The sequence below is a fragment of the Dendrobates tinctorius genome, unplaced genomic scaffold (genome assembly GCF_039654945.1).
Source record: "Dendrobates tinctorius isolate UK_male_01 unplaced genomic scaffold, ASM3965494v1 ptg000007l, whole genome shotgun sequence".
Lineage (NCBI taxonomy): Eukaryota > Metazoa > Chordata > Amphibia > Anura > Dendrobatidae > Dendrobates > Dendrobates tinctorius.
In genome coordinates this window covers 50450078-50472500 of record NW_027361675.1, presented here as the reverse complement: position 1 = coordinate 50472500, position 22423 = coordinate 50450078, and the positions used below count along the sequence as shown (strand labels likewise).

The 22423-nt window shown below is 40.5% G+C and overlaps 1 protein-coding gene across 2 annotated transcripts in view; it reads left to right on the top strand.

Annotated features, from left to right (window-relative positions):
- Positions 1 to 22423, top strand: part of VPS53 (VPS53 subunit of GARP complex) — a 342581-nt gene that overhangs the window by 272811 nt on the left and 47347 nt on the right. For both annotated transcript variants that reach the window (XM_073574532.1, XM_073574523.1), the window contains one exon: positions 14573 to 14710. In XM_073574532.1, coding sequence (XP_073430633.1) covers positions 14573 to 14710 — 138 coding nt within the window. The remainder of the gene's footprint in view (positions 1 to 14572; positions 14711 to 22423) is intronic.

Here is a 22423-nt window from a genome sequence, read left to right as displayed (position 1 = left end):
AGTCTAAAACGTTCCAGTGGACTCTGTAAAAATTAAAAGGTTACTAATTTTCAATTTTGAGATAGTGATAGCTAAAAGAAAAAAAATGGACAAATTTTTTTAAAAAATGCACGTAGCACAAAATGTGATTTAAACAGCATTTTCTGATGATGGCTTCCCTTTAGACAGTGAAGTCAATATGTTTAAAATTGACCTGCACACAGAGGACCCTTCAAAGTTAACCCCAGGGGGCTTGGCCTAGCCCCCACGTGCCTACGATCGCTCTGATTGGCTGTCAAAAGTGAAACAGCCAATCAGAGCGATTGTAATATTTCACCAATGAAATTTGGTGAAATATTACAATTCAGCCATGGCAGATGCTGCAATAGCATCTGCCATGACTGGAGAAACCGATCAGCCCCCCCCCACCGACTGGAGGCGCCGATCGACTGCTGCCACCAACTGATGGCACCGATCGGCAGCCGCCATCATAATCTGCCCTCCCTCCGCTCCCCCCGCCTTACGATCCCCCCCTCACCCTCCACAGTGCCTCCGACGTCCCTCTGGCTGTCCCTGGGTCCCGCCGTCTCCGATGATGGGTGCCGCCATCTTAGAAAATGACGGGCGCATGCGTAGTGCGCTCGCTCGAATCTGCAACGCTGCAGATTCATTTATTTTAATCACTGATAAAATTAAATTTTTTTTAAAAAAAGTAAATCACCGCCCCCTTATCACCCCCATATGTAGGGACATATAATAAAATAAAGAAAATATATATTTTTCCATTAGGGTTAGAAGTAGGGTTAGGGTTGGAATTAGGGGTACGGTTGGAATTAGGGGTACGGTTAGGGTTGTATTTAGGCTTAAGGTTAGGGGTGTGTTGGGGTTAGGGTTGTGGTTAGGGTTATAATTAGGGTTGGGAGTAGGGTTTGGAGTGTGTTGGGGTTAATGTTGGAGATAAAATTGAGGGGTTTCCACTGTTTAGGCACATCAGGGGCTCTGCAAACGTAACATGACGCCTGCAGACCATTCCATCAAGTCGGCATTTCAAAACGTCACTACTTCCCTTCCGAGCCCCAGCGTGTGCCCATACAGTGGTTCCCCCCTCCGCATATGGGGTACCAGTGTACTCAGTACAAACTGGACAACAACTTTTGGGGTCTAATTTATCCTGTTACCCTTGTGAAAATAAAAAATAGTGGGCTAAAAATCATTTTTTGAGGAAGAAAAAAATATTTTTTTATTTTCACAGCTCTGCATTATAAACTTCTGCGAAGCACTTGGGTGTTCAAAGTGCTCACCACACATCTAGATTAGTTCCTTGGGTGGTCTAGTTTCCAAAATTGGGTCACTTGTAGGGGGTTTCCACTGTTTAGGTACATCAGGGGCTCTGCAAACGTAACATGATGCCCGCAGACCATTCCATTAAGTCGACAACAACTTTTGGGGTCTAATTTATCCTGTTACCCTTGTGAAAATAAAAAATAGTGGGCTAAAAATCATTTTTTGAGGAAAAAAAATATTTTTTTATTTTCACAGCTCTGCGTTATAAACTTCTGTGAAGCATCTGGGGGTTCAAAGTGCTCACTATGCATCTAGATAAGTTCCTTAGGGGATGTAGTTTCCAAAATGGGGTCATTTATGGGGGAGCTCCAATGTTTAGGCACGCAGGGGCTTTCCAAACACGACATGGTGTCCGCTAACGATTGGAGCTAATTTTCCATTCAAAAAGTCAAATGACGCTCCTTCCCTTCTGAGCCCTGCCGTGCGCCCAAACAGTGGTTCCCCCCCCACATATGGGGTACCAGCGTACTCAGGACAAATTGGACAACAACTTTTGGGGTCCAATTTATCCTGTTACCCTTGGGAAAATAAAAAATAGCGGGCGAAAAAATTATTTTTGAGGAAATTTTTTTTATTTTATTTTCATTGCTCTGCGTTATAAACTTCTGTGAAGCACTTGGGGGTTCAAAGTGCTCACTACACATCTAGATAAGCTCCTTGGGGGTTCTAGTTTCCAAAATGGGGTCACTTGTAGGGGGTTTCTACTGTTTAGGCACATCAGGGGCTCCGCAAACGCAACATGATGCCCGCAGAACATTCCATCAAACGCTGCATTCCAAAATGGCGGTCCTTCCCTTCTGAGCTCTCCCATGCTTCCAAACAGTGGTTCTCCCCCACATATGGGGTATCGGTGTACTCAGGACAAATTGCACAACAACTTTTTTGGTCCAATTTCTCCTGTTACCCTTGTGAAAATAAAAAATAGCGGACTAAAAAATCATTTTTGAGTAAAAAAAATGATTTTTTATTTTCACTGCTCTGTGTTATAAACTTCTGTGAAGCACTTGGGGGTTCAAAGCGCTCACTACACATCTAGATAAGTTCCTTTGGGGGTCTAGTTTCCAAAATGGGGTCGCTTGTGGGGGAGCTCCAATGTTTAGGCTCACAGGAGCTCTCCAAACACGACATGGTGTCCGCTAACGATAGGAGCTAATTTTCCATTCAAAAAGTCACATGGTGCTCCTTCCCTTCCGGGTCCTGCCGTGCGCCCAAACAGTGGTTTATGACCACATATGAGGTATCGGTGTACTCAGGAGAAATTGGCCAACAAATTTTAGGATCCATTTTATCCTGCTGCCCATGTGAAAATGAAAATACTGAGGCTAAAAGAAAATTTTTTTGAAAAAAAGTCCTCTTTTTTTTTTTTTTTTTACGGATCAATTTGTGAAGCACCTGGGGGTTCAAAGTGCTCATTATGCATCTAGATAAGTTCCTTGGAGGGTCTAGTTTCCAAAATGGGGTCACTTGTGGGGATGCTCGAATGTTTAGGCGCACAGGGGCTCTCCAAACGCGACATGGCAACCGCTAAATATTCCAGCATATTTTCCATTCAAAAAGTCAAATGGCGCTCCTTTCCTTCTGATCCCTGCCGTGCGCCCAAACAGTGGTTTATGACCACATATGAGGTATCGGTGTACTCAGGAGAAATTGCCCAACAAATTTTAGGATCCATTTTATCCTGTTGCCCATGTGAAAAAGAAAAAATTGATGCTAAAAGAAAATTTTTGTTGGAAAAATTAAAATGTAATTTTTTTCTTCCACGTTGCTTTAGTTCCTGTGAAGCACCTGAAGGGTTAATAATCTTCTTGAACGTAGTTTTGAGTAGCTTGAGGGGAGCAGTTTTTAGAATGATGTCACTTTTGGGTATTTTCTGCCATATAGACCCCTCAAAGTGACTTCAAATGTCAGGTGGTCCCTAAAAAAATGGTTTTGTAAATTTTGTTGTAAAAATGAGAAATCGCTGGTCAACTTTTAACCCTTATAACTTCCTAACAAAAAAAATTGTTTCCAAAATTGTGCTGATGTAAAGTAGACATGTGGGAAATGTTATTTAGTAACTATTTTGTGTCACGTAAATAGGCTTGGTCATGAAGGGGTTAATTGTTTTATTTTTAGGTTTGTTTTTTTTTGTTTCATTGCTTTATTGTGGTTTGCTTCCCCCAGCTCCATTTTTAGGGCCCCAGTATTAAGAATGCAGAATGGCTCATTAACCTTGTGTACAGGAAGCCTACCTAAACTGTGGTGGTCTTCTACATTTGTGGAGCCACCTAACTGTCTAAGTAGAAGAGTCATTTGGTTTCCTCCTTTTATTCTTGAATGCATCACTGAGCTAAGCCGCCCTGGAGACTTTATTATGGTCTGGAGATTACAATTAAGAGGATTTATGTTCTGAGAGAGCTGTCATATACACAGATACCGCTTGCAGGTGTCCTCTTTTTTGTCCCATTCTTTTTCTTGTCTGTTTCTCTTGGCAGGAGCTGGATAGTCACTTCACTGCTTGTAAGACACATTCACCATTGTTTTTGTCATGTTTTGCTGTTTAGTTTTACCTAAAAGCAGAACCCTCTGGCATTTCTATGGGTTTTATTTTTACATGCATTGATGGCTTTGTACATTTACATCTTCAGACATTGTGGGTGACTCCATCTTGCTTATAAGTCAATAGTGAGATGGGGGTTTAAGACTGGGGGAAGGTTTGAACGCTCAACATTTCTTCCCCCCCCCCCTTGTTAACATAACGCAAACCACAGTATAGCATTTGGAGTGGTGCTTGACAGCTTGTGAATCCTTCAGAATTTTTCAGATGTCTGTAAAAATTTGACCTAAAACTAAATCAGATTTTCACAAAAGTCCTCAAAGTATATTGGAAATCAGATAAAAGAAATGTATAAAAATTATTAGACATTGACATTTTTTATGAGGAAAATCATTGAATATCACATCTATGAGTGGCAAATGAATGTGAACCTTTGTTTTCAGTATATGGTCTCCCACCACCTTATGCAACAGTAACCAAAATGTATCTGCCAATTGTTTATTAGTCCTGCACATCGGCTTGTGCATCTTCAACTCTGTCATGGTGGTGGATTTTCTCCCATGAAATTCTCACTTTTATATCTTTCTGCAACATTTCTATAGTATTGCCGTCAGGACTTATTTTTATTATTTTTTAATCATTACCTTTGTACAACGACTTTGGTGCTTTTGATTTCTGTCTTTCTGCATGAACCAAGTTCTCTTGAGATTCAGCTCATGGATAGAGGTTTTGCCATTTTCCTTTAGAATTTGCTTGTGTAATTTATAATTCATTGTTCTATCAAAGATACCAAACTGTCCTGGGCCAGATGCAGGAGAACAGGCCCAATCCATGATAATACTGCCATCGTGTTTCACAGATAGTATAAGGTTTTTATGGTGAAGTACAATATTTTTTTCTTTTTTGGAACTAAACTTCTCATTTAAGCCAAAAAGGTCTATTTTTCCCGATTGGGATGTCGAAGATGATCTTTAACAAACAGCAGATTGCAGTAATGTTGCTGACTTTCTCCTTAAAATCTTGCCATGCACACCATTGTTGTTCTGTGTCCTTCTGTTGGTGAACTCAAAAACACTAAAGGGAATCTGTCAGTAGGATCAATCCTCCTAAGCCGTCTACATAGGCATATAAGTCATAGACAGTTGAATAAAGTGATACCTTGATATCTGCGATCCTATGTCTTATTCCAGAGAAATATCCATGTTTTTCTTATATGTTAATGATATGTTAAGATCTATGGGCCGGACTTGGATCTCCCTGAAAATCTGCCTCCAGAGCTTATTTTTTATGAAAGGGGGGACTTACCAGTGTTAAACAAGGAATGACTGACACTTTGCTTTCATGATGACACACAGCTGTATAAGGAGATAAGAAGTAACACATTACAGAAGAATTTAACTTTTTCTCATTACCCACATTTTCAGCAGCAGTTGTCCCCTCACAGTGCTGACAGAGCTGTGCCTGATTTTAACCAACACAGTACCGCAAAGTTGAACTTTGTTACAATGCACACACATTTGCAGTGATGTTGGCTCTGCTGTATTGCAACACTGGCTGCCTATGAGATGTAAGCTAACGCACTGCGAGGTCACCTGCAGCGCAAATTAGCTATAGTACAACAGATGTGAACTTTGTCTCATTACAGTGTTAGCTCTCTTGTATTAGTTTTGACCATATTGCATAGTTGTATGTCAGCATGAGAGAAAAGTGTCATTCATTACTTGGTTCATACTGATATTGCCCCTTTTTCTTTAAAATACACTCTGGAGGTAGTTTCTTATGCAGATCAGTGTCCCATACATATTAACAGCTCATTTGCTTGTAAGAAAAATGTCTTTCTCTGGAATAAGGCATTGTATCCCATATGTCAAAGTATTTTATGCATCTTTATATAACCTCCATGCCTATATTGATGGCTTAAGACGGTTGATTCTACTGACATTTTCGCTTTAATATTGGCTAATATGAGTGAGGCCTTTAGTTGCTTAGAGGTCACCTTGGATCCTTTGACCTGAACTTTTTTTACAATTTGCTCTTGGAGTTATCTTTGCTGATTGACACCTCCCGGGGAGGGTAATAATGGTCTTAAATTTATTCTGTTTCCTCTGACTCTGGATTGGTAACGTTAATACTCTTTAAAAGATGGTTTTGTAATCTATTCCAGCCTGATGAGCAACAACAACCCTTCTTCTGATGTCCTCAAAAATCTCCTTAGTTTCTGCCTTCATATACTTAGAAAAACATATTTTCTGAAGCTCATAATTTGATAGATCCCTTTTCTTTAAATGAAACAGGTCACTCATACGCACCTGATTGTCAACTCACTGATTGAAAAAACTAGACTCTACTCTTGCCTTCAAATTATTTGCTGATCCTAAAGATTCGCATTCTTTTGTCTCTCAAACGTGCTATTGGATGATTTTACTTCATAAAAAGACAGTAAATATTTTGACACATTTTTCTGATTTAATTCTCTTGGTTTACGTTTAAGATTTGTGTGAAAATCTGATATCATTTTAAGTCAAATTTGTGCAAAAAAAAATTCTGATCGCAAAATATTAAGCACTGGTGTATATTCTGTCAACACGGAAAAGGGAAGGCTGTTTAAAGCATATCTCTTTTACAGTTATTTAACCCCTTCACCACCCAGCCTATTTTCACCTTTCAGACCAGGCCAAATTTTACAGTCCTTACTGGTGTCATTTTATAATAACTTTAGAACGCTTCAATGGATCTTTGAGTCTAAGATTGATTTTTTTTTGTGGCATATTGTACTTCATGTTAGTGGTAAATTTAGGCCAAAATTTATTGTTTATTTGTGAAAATATTGGAATTTTGCCACAAATTTTGAATGTCAGTTTTCAAACTTTTAATTTTTATGCCCTTAAACCACAAAATAGTCAAAATAGTTAATAAATAACATTAACCACATGTCTCCTTTACATCAGCATCATTTTAAAACATAATTTTTTATTGTTAGGAAGTTAGAAGGGTTAAAAGTTGATCAGCAATGTCTCAATTTTCCAAGAAAATTTACAAAACCAATTTTTGTAGGGACTACATCACATTTGAAATTAATTTGAGTAGCCTATATGACAGAAAATACCCAAAAATGACACGATTTTCAACACTGCACACCTCAACGTTCTCAAAACCACATTTAATAAGTTTTATTAACCCTTCAGGTGCGCCACAGGAATTAAAGCAATGTGGAAGCAAAAAAATTAACATTTTTTTCCCTTAAAAAATTTGATGCAACCCCAAATTTTTCATTTCCACAAGGGTAACAAGAAAATGGACCTTACTATTTGTTGTGCAAATACCTCATATGTTGGAAACTACTGTTTGGGTGCACAGCAGGGCTCGGGATGGATTTAGCACCATTTTATTTTTAGAGCGTAATAGCTGACGCCATGTCGCGTTTGCAGAGTCCTAAACAGTAGAACCCACCCACAAATGACAAATGAACTTGTGTATATATATATATATGTGGTGAGCACCTTGAAAACCCACAGGTGCTTCACAGAATTTTATAATGTTGAGCTGCGAAACTGAAAAAAGTTTTCCTGCAAAACTGTTGCTTTTGTCCCAAATTTTTCATTTTCCGCTAACAGGAGAAAATGGTCCATACAATTTGTTCTGCAATTTGTCCCGAGTATTTATTATGTAAAACTGCTGTTTGGGGTTCGGCAGAGTTCAGAAAGGAAAGCGCACCAACTGAATTTTGGAGCTCGGTTTTGGCTGGAATAGAATGTGGATGCCATGTCACATTTGACGAGCCCTTGACTTGCCAAAACAGCAGAAACCCCCATAGCTGACCCCATTTTGCAAACTGCACATCTTGAGGAATTAATCTAGGGGTCTAGTGAACATTTTTAACCTTCCTACAGAATTGTATAACATTAGGCTGAGTAAATGGAAAATTACCAATTTTTCCACTAAAATGTTGCTTTGGCCCCAAGTTTTTAATTTTCAAAAGGAATAAAAAGAGAAAATGAACAGTACAATTTGTTACGCAATTACTCCTGAGTACACACACATCCCATGAGTGGTCAAAAACTACTTTTGAGACACAGTGCAAAGGCCAGAAGGGATGGAGCACCCTATTGGGGTTCAAATTTTTATGGAATGGTTTGAGGGTGCCATGTCACATTGGTAGAGCTCCTGAAGTGCCATAACAGCAGAAACCTTTCATAAGTGACCTCATTTTACAGACTACTCCCCCCAATGAATTCATCTACGGGTGCATTAAGCATGTGCATCACAGTTTTATACCATTGGGCAGTGAAGAAAGAATAATTTCATTTTTAGCACTAAAATGTTGTTTTAGCCCCAAATGTTTAATTTTTTTAAGGGCTAATTTGAAAAATAAATCTTACAGTTTGTTGTGCAATTTTTCCTGAGTGCTTCTTTATCCTACATGTAAATGGGAACTACTTTGGAGGCACAATGCAAAGCTCAGAAGGCAAGGACCGCCATATTGAAGTTCAGATTTTGCTGGAGTGGTGCTGAGGGTGCCATGTTACAATAACAAAGCCCCTAAGGTGCCAGAACAGCAGAACTCCCCCATAAGTGACCCTATTTTACAAACTGCATCTTTCAATGTATTCATCTAAGAGTGCAGTGATCATATTGACACCACGGGGGTGTCACAAAACTTTATACCATTGGGCAGTGAAAAAAAAAATACCGTATATACTTGTGTATAAGCTAACCCCCCCCTAATTTTGCCACAAAAAACTGGGAAAACTTATTGACTCGAGTATAAGCCGAGGGTGGGAAATGCAGCAGTTACTGGTAAATTTCAAAAATAAAAATAGATGCTAATAAAAGTAAACTGGTGGCCCCATAAGATGCTCCATATTAATATATGCCCCATATAATGCTGCACAAAGGTTAAGGGTGGCCCCATAAGATGCTCCATATTAAAATATGCCTCATATATTGCTGCAGAAAGGTTTATGATGGCTCCATAGCATGCTCCATATTAATATATGCCCCATATAATGCTGCACAAAGGTTAATGGTGGCCCCATAAGATGCTCCATATTAATATATGCCCCACATAATAATGCTGCACAAAGGTTAATGGTGGCCCATAGCATGCTCCATTTTAATATATATGCCCCATATAATAATGCTGCATAAAAGTTATTAGTGGCACATAAGATGCTCCATATTAATATATGCCCCATATAATGCTGCTGCGATTAAAAAAAAAGACACTCACCTCTCGTCGCTGCCCCTCAGCATCGCCGGCTCTCTGCAGTGACTGTTCAGGCAGAGGGCGCACACTAACCACGTCATTGCACCCTCTGAACGTCACAGACAGAGGACCCGGGAGACTGAGAGGCGAATATGGCATTGCTGGCTCACCCTCCCCCAGTCCTACTCACCCTCTTGGCATCGGCATATCCGGCTCTGCTACACATCTCAGTCCCGGCTGTCTGCATCTCCCTTCCTGTCTTCTTCCTGCGCGGTCACATGGTACCGCTAATTAAAGTCAAGAATATGCGGCTCCACCCCTATGGGAAGAAGACAGGAAGGGAGATGCAGACAGCCGGGACTGAGATGTAGCAGAGCCGGATATGCGGATGCCAGGAGGATGAGTAACATGTCTCCTGCTCCCCTCTCCCTCGCTGGCATTCAGGTGTATGACTCGTGTATAAGCCCTGAGGGTCTTTTTCAGCCCAAAAAAGGGGCTGAAAAACTCAGCTTATACACAAGTATATACGATAATAAAATTTTTACCACAAAAACTTTGTTTTAGCCTCAGATTTTACATTTTCACAAGGGAGAATGGGTAAAAATGTCAACAAAATTTGTCACACCATTTCTTCTGTACATGACAATATCTCATGTGGCTTTACAGTACTGCTTAGCCATATGGAGAAACTGGAGGGATGAAGTGCTACTTGCCTCCTGGAGCACAGATTTTCCTAGAACAGTTTGCGTACGCCATACACAGAGCCTCTAAGTGCTAGAAGAGCAGAATACCCCCCTGAAGTGACCCCATTTTGGAAATTATATCCTTTTGGGAATTTATCTACAGGTGTAGGGATGATTTGACTCCATGGGTGTTTTCCAAAAACAAGCAGCAGTGGATGCTGCTGAGTTGTGCCCAACTTGTTCTTTTGGAGATGTAGACCCCGTAAATTAAGCAGGCTCCCATCGCTAGAGAAATGCCAAATATGTGGACACTAAATGTGGTTTAAGCACACTGAGAAGCTCAGAAGGGAAAAGGGCATTTGGATGTGGAAGCACAGAATTTGCTGAATTTCTTTTGGGGGGGGTAAGGAGCCATTTCGTTTGATGTACCTGAGTGGGGACTTTTTTGTGGATTGAGTTAAAGCTTTTATTGGGAACATTTTACATTCATTTTGGATCAAGTGTATCCTGTACTCTATGCTGGGCATTTGCATAGGGGTTTCAATCTTAGTCTCCGAATGACTTGATTCAGATGAAACCCCCGACAGATCAAATCACTATAATGAAGCAGAAGAGTTACTCTGGACTCAGTCTAGCCTCTGTCCAGTGTTGTCTTTCTTTTCAGAAGTGCACAAAACTGTGGCTGACCGCACTATTATGCACGCTTAAAAATACTGACAATGCCGCATCATAGTCCAGACCACGTCAACAGTGTCTCCATCTGCCTCATTATAGGGAATCTTCCGCTGGGGGTTCCGTCTGAATCACATATTTTAAAGATTTACACGGAAATCCTGGTGTAAGCGCTCAGCGCAGAATAAGTGTGAGCTGAGCCTTACTGCGATCTTTGGGAGGCAGAATGAACAAATCAACAGCAGGTTAAGAATTTTTTATGTATTTTTTACGCCATTCCTTCTAAAGTATATGTGATTAGAATGACTATTCTTCGGGTCAGCACGATTACAGGGATACCAGATTTATAAAGATGTCTGTCTGGCTGCTGTCACACACTAAAAGACACTTTATTGCAAAAACTAGTTTTTGCATCACCATATTTTGAGACCTATAATTTTTCCATATTTCTGCCGACATGATTCTGCAAGAGATTTTGTTTTTTGTGGGTCAAGTTGAAATTTTTATTGGTACCATTCTTACATAATATTTTTGATCGCTTTCTATTATGATTTTTGGGAGGCAGAATGAACAAAAACCTGCAATTCAGGAATTTTTTTTATGTCATTTCACTTGTGGTAAAATTGATAAGGCAGCTTTATTCTTTGGGTCAGTGCGATTACAGTGATACAAATTTTTTTTTTTTTTTTGTCACTTTTACACATACTATTTTATAGAAAATATATATTTTTGCATCTCTGTATTCTCAGAGCTATATCTTTTTTATTTTTCCATTGATGGAGCTGTATGGCAGCTTGTTTTTTTGTGGGACATTTTCAGAAATACCATTTTTATTTACATTCGTCTTTTTGATTGCGTTTTCCTCAGCGGAATAATAGGCTTTCCGTAGCTGTGTAACCATGACGACCTCGAGTTGCCATGGCAACAATTGGGCCCTCGCGATGACTTCGTGAGGGGTGCCAAAGGATATGTGAGAGGGAGGCCCCTCTCTCTCCCAGCCTCCTAAATGTTGCGTTCAACATCGATTGCGGAAATTAGGGGGTTTAAAAACCTGGGGACGACACACTGAGCTGGCTCTGGTTGTCAGCTGTCATATAAGCTAAGCTCCCGGCGGCGACCGTGCAGCTCCTGTGCCCACATGATTGCCAGGATGTACCTATACGTCATAAGATTAATATGGACAAAACAGAATTAATCCTCTTTCGCCCATATCACGTGACCCCCCCCCAACGGACCTATCCATTAAACGGCTGCCCACTCTCTCCATTCCCACAAGCTCGCTGCCTCGGGGTTATCCTTGACACTGATCTCTCTTTCAAACCACATATCTAAGCCCTTTCCGCTTCCTGCCGACTTCAACTCAAAAATATTTCACGGATCCGTACTTTCCTCAACCAAGAATCTGCAAAAACACTAGTCCATGCCCTCATCATCTCCCGCCTTGACTACTGCAACCTCCTGCTCTGTGGCATCCCCTCTAACACTCTCGCACCCCTCCAATCTATTCTTAACTCTGCTGCCCGACTAATCCACCTGTCCCCCCCGCTATTCCCCGGACTCTCCCCTCTGTCAATCCCTGCACTGGCTCCCCATTACCCAAAGACTCCAGTTCAAAACCCTAACCATGACATACAAAGCCATCCACAATCTGAGTCCTCCGTACATCTGTGACCTAGTCTCCCGGTACTTATCTGCACGAAACCTCCGATCCTCACAGGATCTCCTTCTATACTCCCCTCTTATCTCCTTCCTACAATCGCATACAAGATTTCTCCTGCGCATCCCCTCTACTCTGGAACTTGAACTCTCTACCACAACATATCAGACTCTCGCCTACCATGGAAACCTTCAAAAAGAGCTTGAAGACCTACCTCTTTCGACAAGCCTACAACTTGCAGTAACAACCGATCCACCAAACCGCTGCAAGACCAGCTCTACCCTCGCCTACTGTATCCTCCCCCATCCCTTTGTAGATTGTGAGCCCTCGCAGGCAGGGTCCTCTCTCATCCTGTACCAGTCGTGACTTGTATTGTTTAAGATTACTGTACTTGTATGTATTATGTATACCCCTCCTCACATGTAAAGCGCCATGGAATATATGGCGCTATAATAATAAATAATAATAATAAGATGGGAACCCCTTCCCAACAAGGACTTATGGGTATGTCCAAGATCTTGACAGGGCTAAAAAAGGACCTTTGGCCACATTTGTCATGTTGTGATGGACACAGGCTATAATAATGGCTACAGAGTGGAATAAAACGTTCTTTTTGGGTAATATTAGATACTTTTCACTGTGGGCATATACTTCTTCCTTTGTGAGTTGCTTTCTGATAACATCCACTTGGACTTAACTTTATTTTTTTTAACTCATTAGGTGACAATGCCTATCTCTACAACTTAGAGTTGAAATTGAAAAAAAAAAAAATAAACAAAATTTTATTCCTACAGCAAACTGTTGCATTGTTTGTCCAGTTCAACAAGAAAAAAATTGCTGAAATGTCCTCTTTAAAAAAAAAATGCTTGATATACTCCGAGTCTAGACATCATGTAAGCAAATCAGCAGTTTGTATGTGCAAATTTCTTATGGATACTAGCTGTGGACGATTTGCTTCAAGAAAATGTTGGCAGTGAGGCAGGAGAGGAGACCCCGCTCTGTACATTGATTTCCCGGTGGTGGACTTCCGGAAAATGGCGGCTGGAGGCAGCGCATGCACAGATTTTAAATCTCTGCTCAATGACTGGTTGAGAGCTAAATCTGTGCATGCGCCACCTCCGTCGGTCATTATCCTGCACCCCCATTTTCCCTCCAAATTTGGGAGGAAAAAGTTGATCTTATAGTCCGAAAAATACGGTAACTTTTCTGGCGCTTGCAGTTTCTAGAGATGCCAGCAAAGCACATTAATGGCTCTCAAATTTAATAATTATGCATGTAAGGGTTTGTGTAAATGAGAAGATAATCATTTAAAAGATAACCAGTATGTTAATAACTCCCGAACAATGTCAGACAAGTGTTTATATAGGACGAGAGTCTTGAATGAGAAGGTTGAATAGCGATCGTTACATTGTAACATTGATCACACAGATAATCTGAAGTGTTTGGGGTGTTTTTATTTTGAATTCATAAAGTATTGTACAGCCACTTGCGTTGGTACTTTACTAAGAAAATGTAATCGAATTAGTGACTAAAATGCTCGATAATCAGTTTCACGGTTTTGTATGAAGAGTAGCATGTGCAATAATAACGATGAACAATATGACACGAATATTTACTATTTTCAGTGCTACAACTACTAATGAACAATTCCCTTGGAAACATGATTAACCAATCACTTAAAGCCTGACCGATTAGGTCTTGAATTTCCACTCTCCCTTTTAATCATTGCTCAAACAACCTGTATTCACATGACACAGTTTTAAAAAAATGAGCAAGGTTTTTTTTTTCTCAATGAAACTATTAAATGCTAAATGATCGATCACTTTTGGACACGCAGTTCAATCACTCAACCCATCCACCATCCTCGTGATCGATGCAACGTTACCGGTAGAGGCTGACGGATTATCCGCCAGTGTCAGCTGTAGGAAATTGGAGTTCCCTGGGTCCTGTGCTTCCTTGTTAAATATAAATCTCCTTCTTGTAAGGAGGCTATGGGTATGTAATGGGTATATACTGTTTGCTATGCAGTTGGTGTAAATGTGTTCCGAAAGATATTTTGAAATGTTTTTCTTGCATGGAAACAGAACAAGCTTGGAAAATATACGTCTTGAGACAGCACAGTGACGAAGTGTTTATTTACCGGTCTGTTAATGTATAATCCCCTTCGTTAATACCTTGTTAACACTCATAAACTGTGTTCAGAAAATGTTTATATTAATTAACAAGTTAACAATCTCATCATTACGGCAGTCAGCCCTTCCGCATTTTAAGAGGATGTAGCACCATTTTTATTTCAGTGCCATGTCTGGCTTCGCATCCCAGTTTCAGGTCTAATTCATTCACTTGAAATGGTCTTGACTACTTTTTGAAATTAGCTTGTGTGGCACTTTCCTACTGTAAAGTACCTCAGGAAATGCAGTTTTTGCAAGTTTTTATTAATATTTTAGTTCTGCTTGTATGAGCACACTTTTAATGCATGTTTATCTAATTTACAGCTTCTTCTTGATACTCACTCTCTGAAAACCGTCCTCCTAGACCTACCATCCATCGGTTCACAAGTAGTACGGAAAGCTCCAGCAAGTTATACAAAAATTGTGGTGAAAGGCATGACTCGGGCTGAGATGATCCTGAAGGTAAACAGTTCACCATTATGTTAATGATTTTTGGTTGTGCATCATATAAACTGTTAAAAGTTACACATATTAAGGTAGCAGAAGGCTTCTGACACCTTTATAATTATATGGATGTGACAAAACATTGCCTATTTAACTAAGGCTAAACTTTTGTTGAGTGTCTTAAACATTTCTAAACAAAAATTAAATAAGTTTACTTGATGTTGACTGACCAGGATGAGTTAAATCAAAGATGTTATATAGTAAACGGAGATTAAACATTTAGATACGTGTACTCTGACTAGTTTCAAGAATTTTGCTTTCGTGCATTTTTAATAAAAGGGTGTCCTATTTTTTTCATATTTTGTGTTAAGCCTTAGGTCGAGGTCAGACTTGCAAGAAACTCTGACGAGTCTCGCACGTCAATACCCGGCACTGCTGCCGGCGATCAGAGTGTTCAGCTGCATGTATTTCTATGCAGCTGAGTGTTCCGATCCGAGTGCCGGCGGCAGTGACGGTTATTGACAAGCAAGACTCGTCTGAGTTTCTCACAAGTCTGACTCAGGCCTTAAAGGGAATATGTCAGTATGATCAACCCTTCTAAGCTTTCTGTATGGGCATGTAGGTAATAGGAGGCTGAATAAAATTGCACCTTGATGTATATGATCTGATGACTTATTCCGTGTTTCTTATATGTATATGAGCTGTTCCAGGCTATGGGCCCCACATTGATCAGCATGAGAAACTGCCTAGAGAGATTATTTTACATGAAGTGTTCGTTACCATTGTTATGTGTAATGGCAGCTCTCACTGCAGAGCTGTGTGTCTTTGTTCCGCTCAGTTTTCAGCTCACTGGCAAACAAAGTTGCAATAATGTTACAATACAGCAGAGGTGAAAGAACTGCAGCAAATGTGTATATAAGGAGACAAAGTTCAGTTCTACTGTGCTGTGTTAATTACTAGTCTCACACTGGTAAGGTCCCATTTATTTTAAATAAGCTATGGAGGCAGATTCTCATGCATATCAGTTTTTGGCCCATAGGTCTGAACACTTCATTTACATATAAGAAAAAGTGGATTTCTTGAAATAAGACATCAGATCCTAGATATCAAGGTATTATTTTATTTAGCTTTCTATGACTTGCATGCCCATATAGATCCCTTAGGAAGGTTGATCCTACTGACAGGTTTCCTTTAAGAGAGTGTAATGCAGTGACCCCTGTGACAGCTAGGGGGCGCTATGTGGGGTCCCCAAGTCATGTACACAGGCGTTCCCTCAGTGGTGATGCAGAAACAGTGACTGGCAGGGTTGTGAATGGCCGATATATGTCACAGGGATCTATGCTCCCTGAGATGCAACCCGGAGTGTTTTATTATTAGTGCATGTGAGCACTAATATAACGGTTAGTGCACCTTGGTCCGGGTTGCGGGTAGCTATGAGAGATGGGAGGGTCAGGCTACCCATATTACCTCACCTTTGGGTGAGGGTGCTGGCTGTACCCCTGTTTTCCTTCAGGACCTGCAGGTATTTTCAGGACCTGCCGTGAGGTCATGACCAGGTGATCAGCCATGTGATCCATACCTCACCTGGGGGTGGGGTTACAGCCTACATAATGAAGGTGTGTTTAGCACATGAGAGAGTGTTGGGAGTCTGGATTGCCCACAGACTTCTATGTGTCCAGGTGGGACATTACAGAATTGTCTGTGACCTGGGAGGTAGAAGGAATCCTGTGTGTGTGACTCCAGGTCAACCCTGCTTGCTGGATATCGCACAGCCTGGGGAAGCAGTGCTGGCTTTCCTGAACCAGAGGAACGAGGTCTGTGAGATACCTCCAGAATGGACGGTGGGACAACCGTGAGTGGCACTGACCTCGGTCAGTAAGAGACTGTACTGTCCTATGGAACTGAGTGTTTACCGGACATTGCCCTGGCCTGTGTGTGAACAGGGTCTGAGGGAGCAAAGCTCTGTTTATGGACATTATTATTTTATGTTGCCAGACCTAAAGGCTGACTACTGTGTTTGTGCTGCTGGGGATTTGGAGCAATAAACCCAGGAGAACTTTTAAAGAAATTGAGTCTTCCTGTATGTTATAGCGCTGCCAATCAGGCGTTCCCCAAGGCACTCAGTGAGCGCTGCCTTATAAGAGCGATATTCCTAAAAAAAAAAATTTGAAAAAAGCAAGAATTTTTCTTTTGGCATTTTTTACCCCCAATATTATTCTGATAACATAGCCAAACAAGCATGTTTATTTCTGTACACAAAAGGAAATTTCCTGTTGCCAGAGCCTTTTAGCAGTAACTTATCTCCCGGTGGTAAAAATGATTGGCCATGTCAAAAAATAACCTGGCCGATATCTCTTTCTCCAACATATTAAATTTTTGGGTTTGTCTGACTTATATTGTATGTATATGGTTAGTTTACACCTGACATTAACCCCATACTTTCACGTGACTGTACACTAAGGAGACTAAACATCCAATACCATTTTCTCCAGCTTTGTACGTAGAATAAATTTGTCATTTAAAGAAAGCCACATTTAATTATATTGGTTCTAGAGATGGATGATACTGTAGTCGAGTAGGCTGCAAGATGGAATAAAATTCTTGCCTGACTTAAGATGGAATTTGTTAAATCACGTGAACTGGTATTATCTCTAAATTATGTATTTCAAACCTTTCTAAATGTATGTATGCGAGCATCTTTGCAGACTCTATCTGCTACAGCACTCATAAATTACTGTTATGAGATGTATGATCTGGTAGAAGTAAGAACATTTTCTATAAATGTGATACAGTATGAAGAAGGGGTTTTTTTTGGGTCTTGGACAAATATTTTGAACTTTTTGAGCTTTTCCCTTCTCCAGGATTACCTTTAAACATAGCAATTACTGGATTAGACATGCAAAGTTTAGAAAAATATACACTGGGACAGTTTTATGACTGTCTGAAACTCGTGGCGCAGTCCAGTTTAAGTAAACCGTCTACGGGAGGACACTACTTTGACAACTGTATTGCAATGGATGCAGTTTCTGTTTGAAAGCTTTAGTTACAATTAAGTAGAAAGGACCATATGGAAGTGATTTTGCAAATATTTTTTTTCCCCTGTTAGCCAGAAGAAGTGTTGGATGTTTATAGAAAGAACTATCTATTTTCAAAGGACATTTTGTACTGCGGAGTAACCATTCTATACCATTGTTTCTCCGGTACATATTTTAGATTCCGTCTTTATTCCCTTTACTTATCCAGCATTAATGCCCATTAAGGAAATAATTTGTTTCTTAAGGTTTATTGTTTTATTTAAAGAGCAAATGTAAATATTCTTTAGTCGTTTGTTGTCATGAATGAAGAGTTGAGACTGACAGCCCACTCGTTAGTAATAAAATATAGGCGTAAAAACTTTTCAAATATGAGACATAGTTTTAATGAAGTTAGAAAAGTTATTTCTTGTATTATTATTTGTATAGAACTGTGCAACTGTTTTAAAATTGTGGCATTTTCCAAGCTACAGGTTGCTCAAAGATATTGTATACATTAGTAAACTGAAATGAAAGGGAATCTGTCAGCAGGTTTTTTTCTACCTCATCTGAGAGCAGCGTGATGAAAGTTAAGAGACCCTGAATCCAGCGATATATCTCTTAGGTACAGGGTGAAGCCGTACTGACACAATCAGACTTCTTAGATGCAGCATAAAGCAGAGCTGAGAAAGCTAAACCTGCCCACACCAGGCTTTGTAGGTACAATGTCTATTGACAGTGAGCTGCTTATCACAGGAGGGGTTGGAGTCAGTCCAGTGTTCACATTGCCAGCTAGTCAGAGCTATAAAACTGTACTAGTGATAAATCCTTCATTATAAATAAACATCACACAGCTTGATAAGTGACACATCGTTGAATTCAGTGTTTTAATCCCTAACTCATGCTGTCCTCAGAATACATAACAAAAACCTGGTGACAGATTCTTTTCAAGATTTTGATAAATTCCCTGTATCTAGTTATCGAAAATAATGTATTCACTGCTGCTGGACCTATAGGAGGTCAAGATTATAGAGATCTCACCTCATACTATATGACCACTAAAACAAATCCTGGGACGGCTCTTTTTTCCCACCCGACTCTGCATTGACTGACTGCAATGGTCATATGATGTGTTATCATAATGAATATAATAGTAATAAAGTAACTTGGCACTCAACTGAATGATCCTTTTTGAAAATACGTTTTTATTGTGGCAGTCACAAAGGACGTTTCGGCCTACAATTGGCCTTCGTCAGTCTGCCGACTGCTGCAGATGATGAAGTTAATAGTGGAGAATTATATAAGATCCTATTACAAGGCAGTGATTTTGGAGGTTTCTGCAATGACCAACTGTCTATAACACGTGTAGTGCTCTGGTGAATCCGGGAGAAATTGGAACAGGCAATGGAGCTTAAGTCTCTAGGGGCTTTATGCCTGTAAGAGTTTATGCCCCGGGGCTAGCAGCGGATACTGCGTCCAGGTCCATACGCCCAGGCACTACACCTGCACGTGTTCATGTAACCTGATCTACTGATACAAGACTGTTAAAGCGCCTCAGGCATTAACCTCTTAGGATTATAAGAAATTTATTTTTCTCTAACATTAATTGGTTCAAGTATCAAAAGATTTTAACCCATACCCACCTTGCATAAACTCTTACAGGCATAAAGCCCCTAGAGACTTAAGCTCCATTGCCTGTTCCAATTTCTCCCGGATTCACCAGAGCACTACACGTGTTATAGACAGTTGGTCATTGCAGTAACCTCCAAAATCACTGCCTTGTAATAGGATCTTATATAATTCTCCACTATTAACTTCATCATCTGCAGCAGTCGGCAGACTGACGAAGGCCAATTGTAGGCCGAAACGTCCTTTGTGACTGCCACAATAAAAACTTATTTTCAAAAAGGATCATTCAGTTGAGTGCCAAGTTACTTTATTATTCACTTGGGTCTGGGTAACCTACTTGTGCACCCTGTAGTAGTGCCACGCTATACTTTACACAATTAATATAATAGTGGCATGCGATGGTGGGGAAAAAAAAGGTTGAAAATATTTTTTTCCAAACAGTAATGGATTTTTCAAAGTATACCCAACTCTTGGAAAACTATTTTCATAAACTACAGGTTAAATTTTTTTAAACAATGTTTGCATTAGGCTATGTTCACACAATCAAACTAAGTCCAAATCCAATACAAAGGGCACTTCACACAAGTAGTATAATCAAATCCCATACCATTGCATACGGGACAAAGAAGAGATCCCAAAAATATTAAAAATAATTATTACATATTCCATTAAAATACAAAAAGCATAATGACGTATTAAGGGACGCTGTAGCACAAAAATAAATTATAGGGGGGAAAGGGTACAGTACATCAGTCCAAAAAAGGGGTACATGAAATACATAACAATCTCACAACAATATGAGATGTGAAAATTATAGTGCCAATAGTCAACTATCAATACTCATGAAGAGTTATATATAAATAGACACGCCACTACATAATTTATCACAAACTCATGACACTGTTCACACAATGCACTTTTTTTGCAGCACTTTTTTATTCAAATATTAAGCTATGTTCTACAGTACAAAGAAGAGCTGAGATTTCAGAAATCTTAAGCACACGCACATTGTTTTTTTATTCTTGACTGATTTCGAAAAGTGCTGCGTTTTTGCAACTGTCACTACTTTCAGCGCTTTTGCAGCATTTCTTCACCCATAGAATGCAGTGAGTGAGTGTAAAAATTCAGATATCAGGTTTCACTGCATTTTTGGTGTAAATGCCTTAAGAAAATTGCATCATGATTTTTTTTGGGAGGGCACTAAACTTTTTCAGCATGCACAAGAGACATCAAAAACGCAGCAAAACCTGCTTTTTGTAAGCAGCAGCATCACTGCCAAGAGAGCAGGTTTTGCTTGCAGCAAAAATGCAGTGTATGACCACAGTCTTAAAGTGAGGGGTGGCTCTTAAGGCCCCGTCTCGCATAGCGAGATCGCTGATGCATCACCGATTTTGTGACACAACAGCGATCTCTCCAGCGATCTCTCTACATGTGACACATAGCGGCGACCGCAACCCCCCCCCCCCCCCGCGCTGGATATCGCTGATCATGCTTGAAAGTACTAGTCCATTTTTTATTCGTTGGTGTCCCGCTGGCCAGCATGCATCGCTGTGTTTGACGCCGACGGGTGACCTCGTTGGCAGCGCAGAACTCAGGGGCACAAGCGTGAGTCATCAGAATAGCTGCTGTGTGACAACGCACCAGTGATCCTTACCAGGTCGTATCGTTGTCAGGATCGCTGGTGTGTCGTTGAAGAGATCTGCCTGTTTGTCAGCTTACTAGCGACCATGTAGAGACGCACCAGCGATCCTTACCAGGTTGTATCGTTGTCGGGATCGCTGGTGAGTCGCTATGTGAAACGGGACCCTTACACGTTTCACACTACGCGCTTAGCACCAGAGCGGGACAAAGGAACTGAATGCTGAACAACAGTGAAAACATGATGAATCACAGCTTTCTGATTCATCGTTTTAAGCCCTCCAACAGTAAGCATATCTGTGGTCATGGTACGTCTCCCTCTGTGACATTCCTCATTACTATAAAAGTCTCAGCGTCTGATGATTTACACACAAAGTTATTTCTATATTAATCATCTTCAGTTGTAGACACTGGTAATCACATTTGAGAGTACTTTTATGAAATGCCATAAAGTCTGCATATATAAATTTGGCAAGTAGTGATGTCATCACTGTATTGTGATGTCACACAACATAAATAACCTATTAGTCAACACTTAAGTCACAGATCCTACTTTTATAATACTGCCTAATAAAATGTACAGCAGTCCTAAAATAAAAATAGTCATTTATTGTCCAGTCGTGCAAAAAAAATGTAAGCTAAAATATTTACAAGGAAGACCGCACCATAGGAACCCTCTTTGGGTTCGATAAAATGGGCTTTATGCCGCTGACTTCAGCCTGTCTGAACTGTAGTTTTGGGGCTTATTCACACAAGTTTTTTCCACTTTTTTTCAGGAGAAGTAAATGCATCATTTACCGTACTAGTAAAGTGAATAAGATTTCTGAATTCTCATGCATGTTCTGTTCTTTGTTATCTTGTGGATTTTAACTATCAAAGTGTATTTTTTTTTTCAAATCTGTAGCATGTCAATCTTTCAGAATTTTTGCAGTATTTTTCACCAATTTAAATAAAAGGGGAAAAGAGCTCAAGTAAAAAAGACCTAAAAATGTGTGCATTTTACACAGTTTTTCTTTCCACACTCTGGTTTTTGCTGCCAAGAAATTGTCACCCTCACGACCTGACTGGTGGGCGTGAGCCAGGGGGTTGTGGCCCCACTGTGCCACAAACCAGACTACCCTGGAAGGGGCCTGACTAAGACAGCTGCCTTTGTTTTCACTGGAGCCTCTGATGGCAAGGACAGGCTTGTGCGGCAGACATCTGCCTGGTGCCACTCCAGGGTGGTGTCTGGCTGTGGCTGCTGATCCCACTTGGGGAGACGGTACTGGCGACAGGCACGAGTAGTGAACAGACTCAGCAGAGACACAGGTGGGCACGTCTAAAACACTGGCAGGTGGGCACTGCTGAGGCACTGGTGGGCACGGCTGAGGCACTGGCAGGCACGGCTCAGGCACTGGCGGGCGTGCATGGCTGAGACACTGGCAGGCGGGCACGGCTGAGACACTGGCAGGCG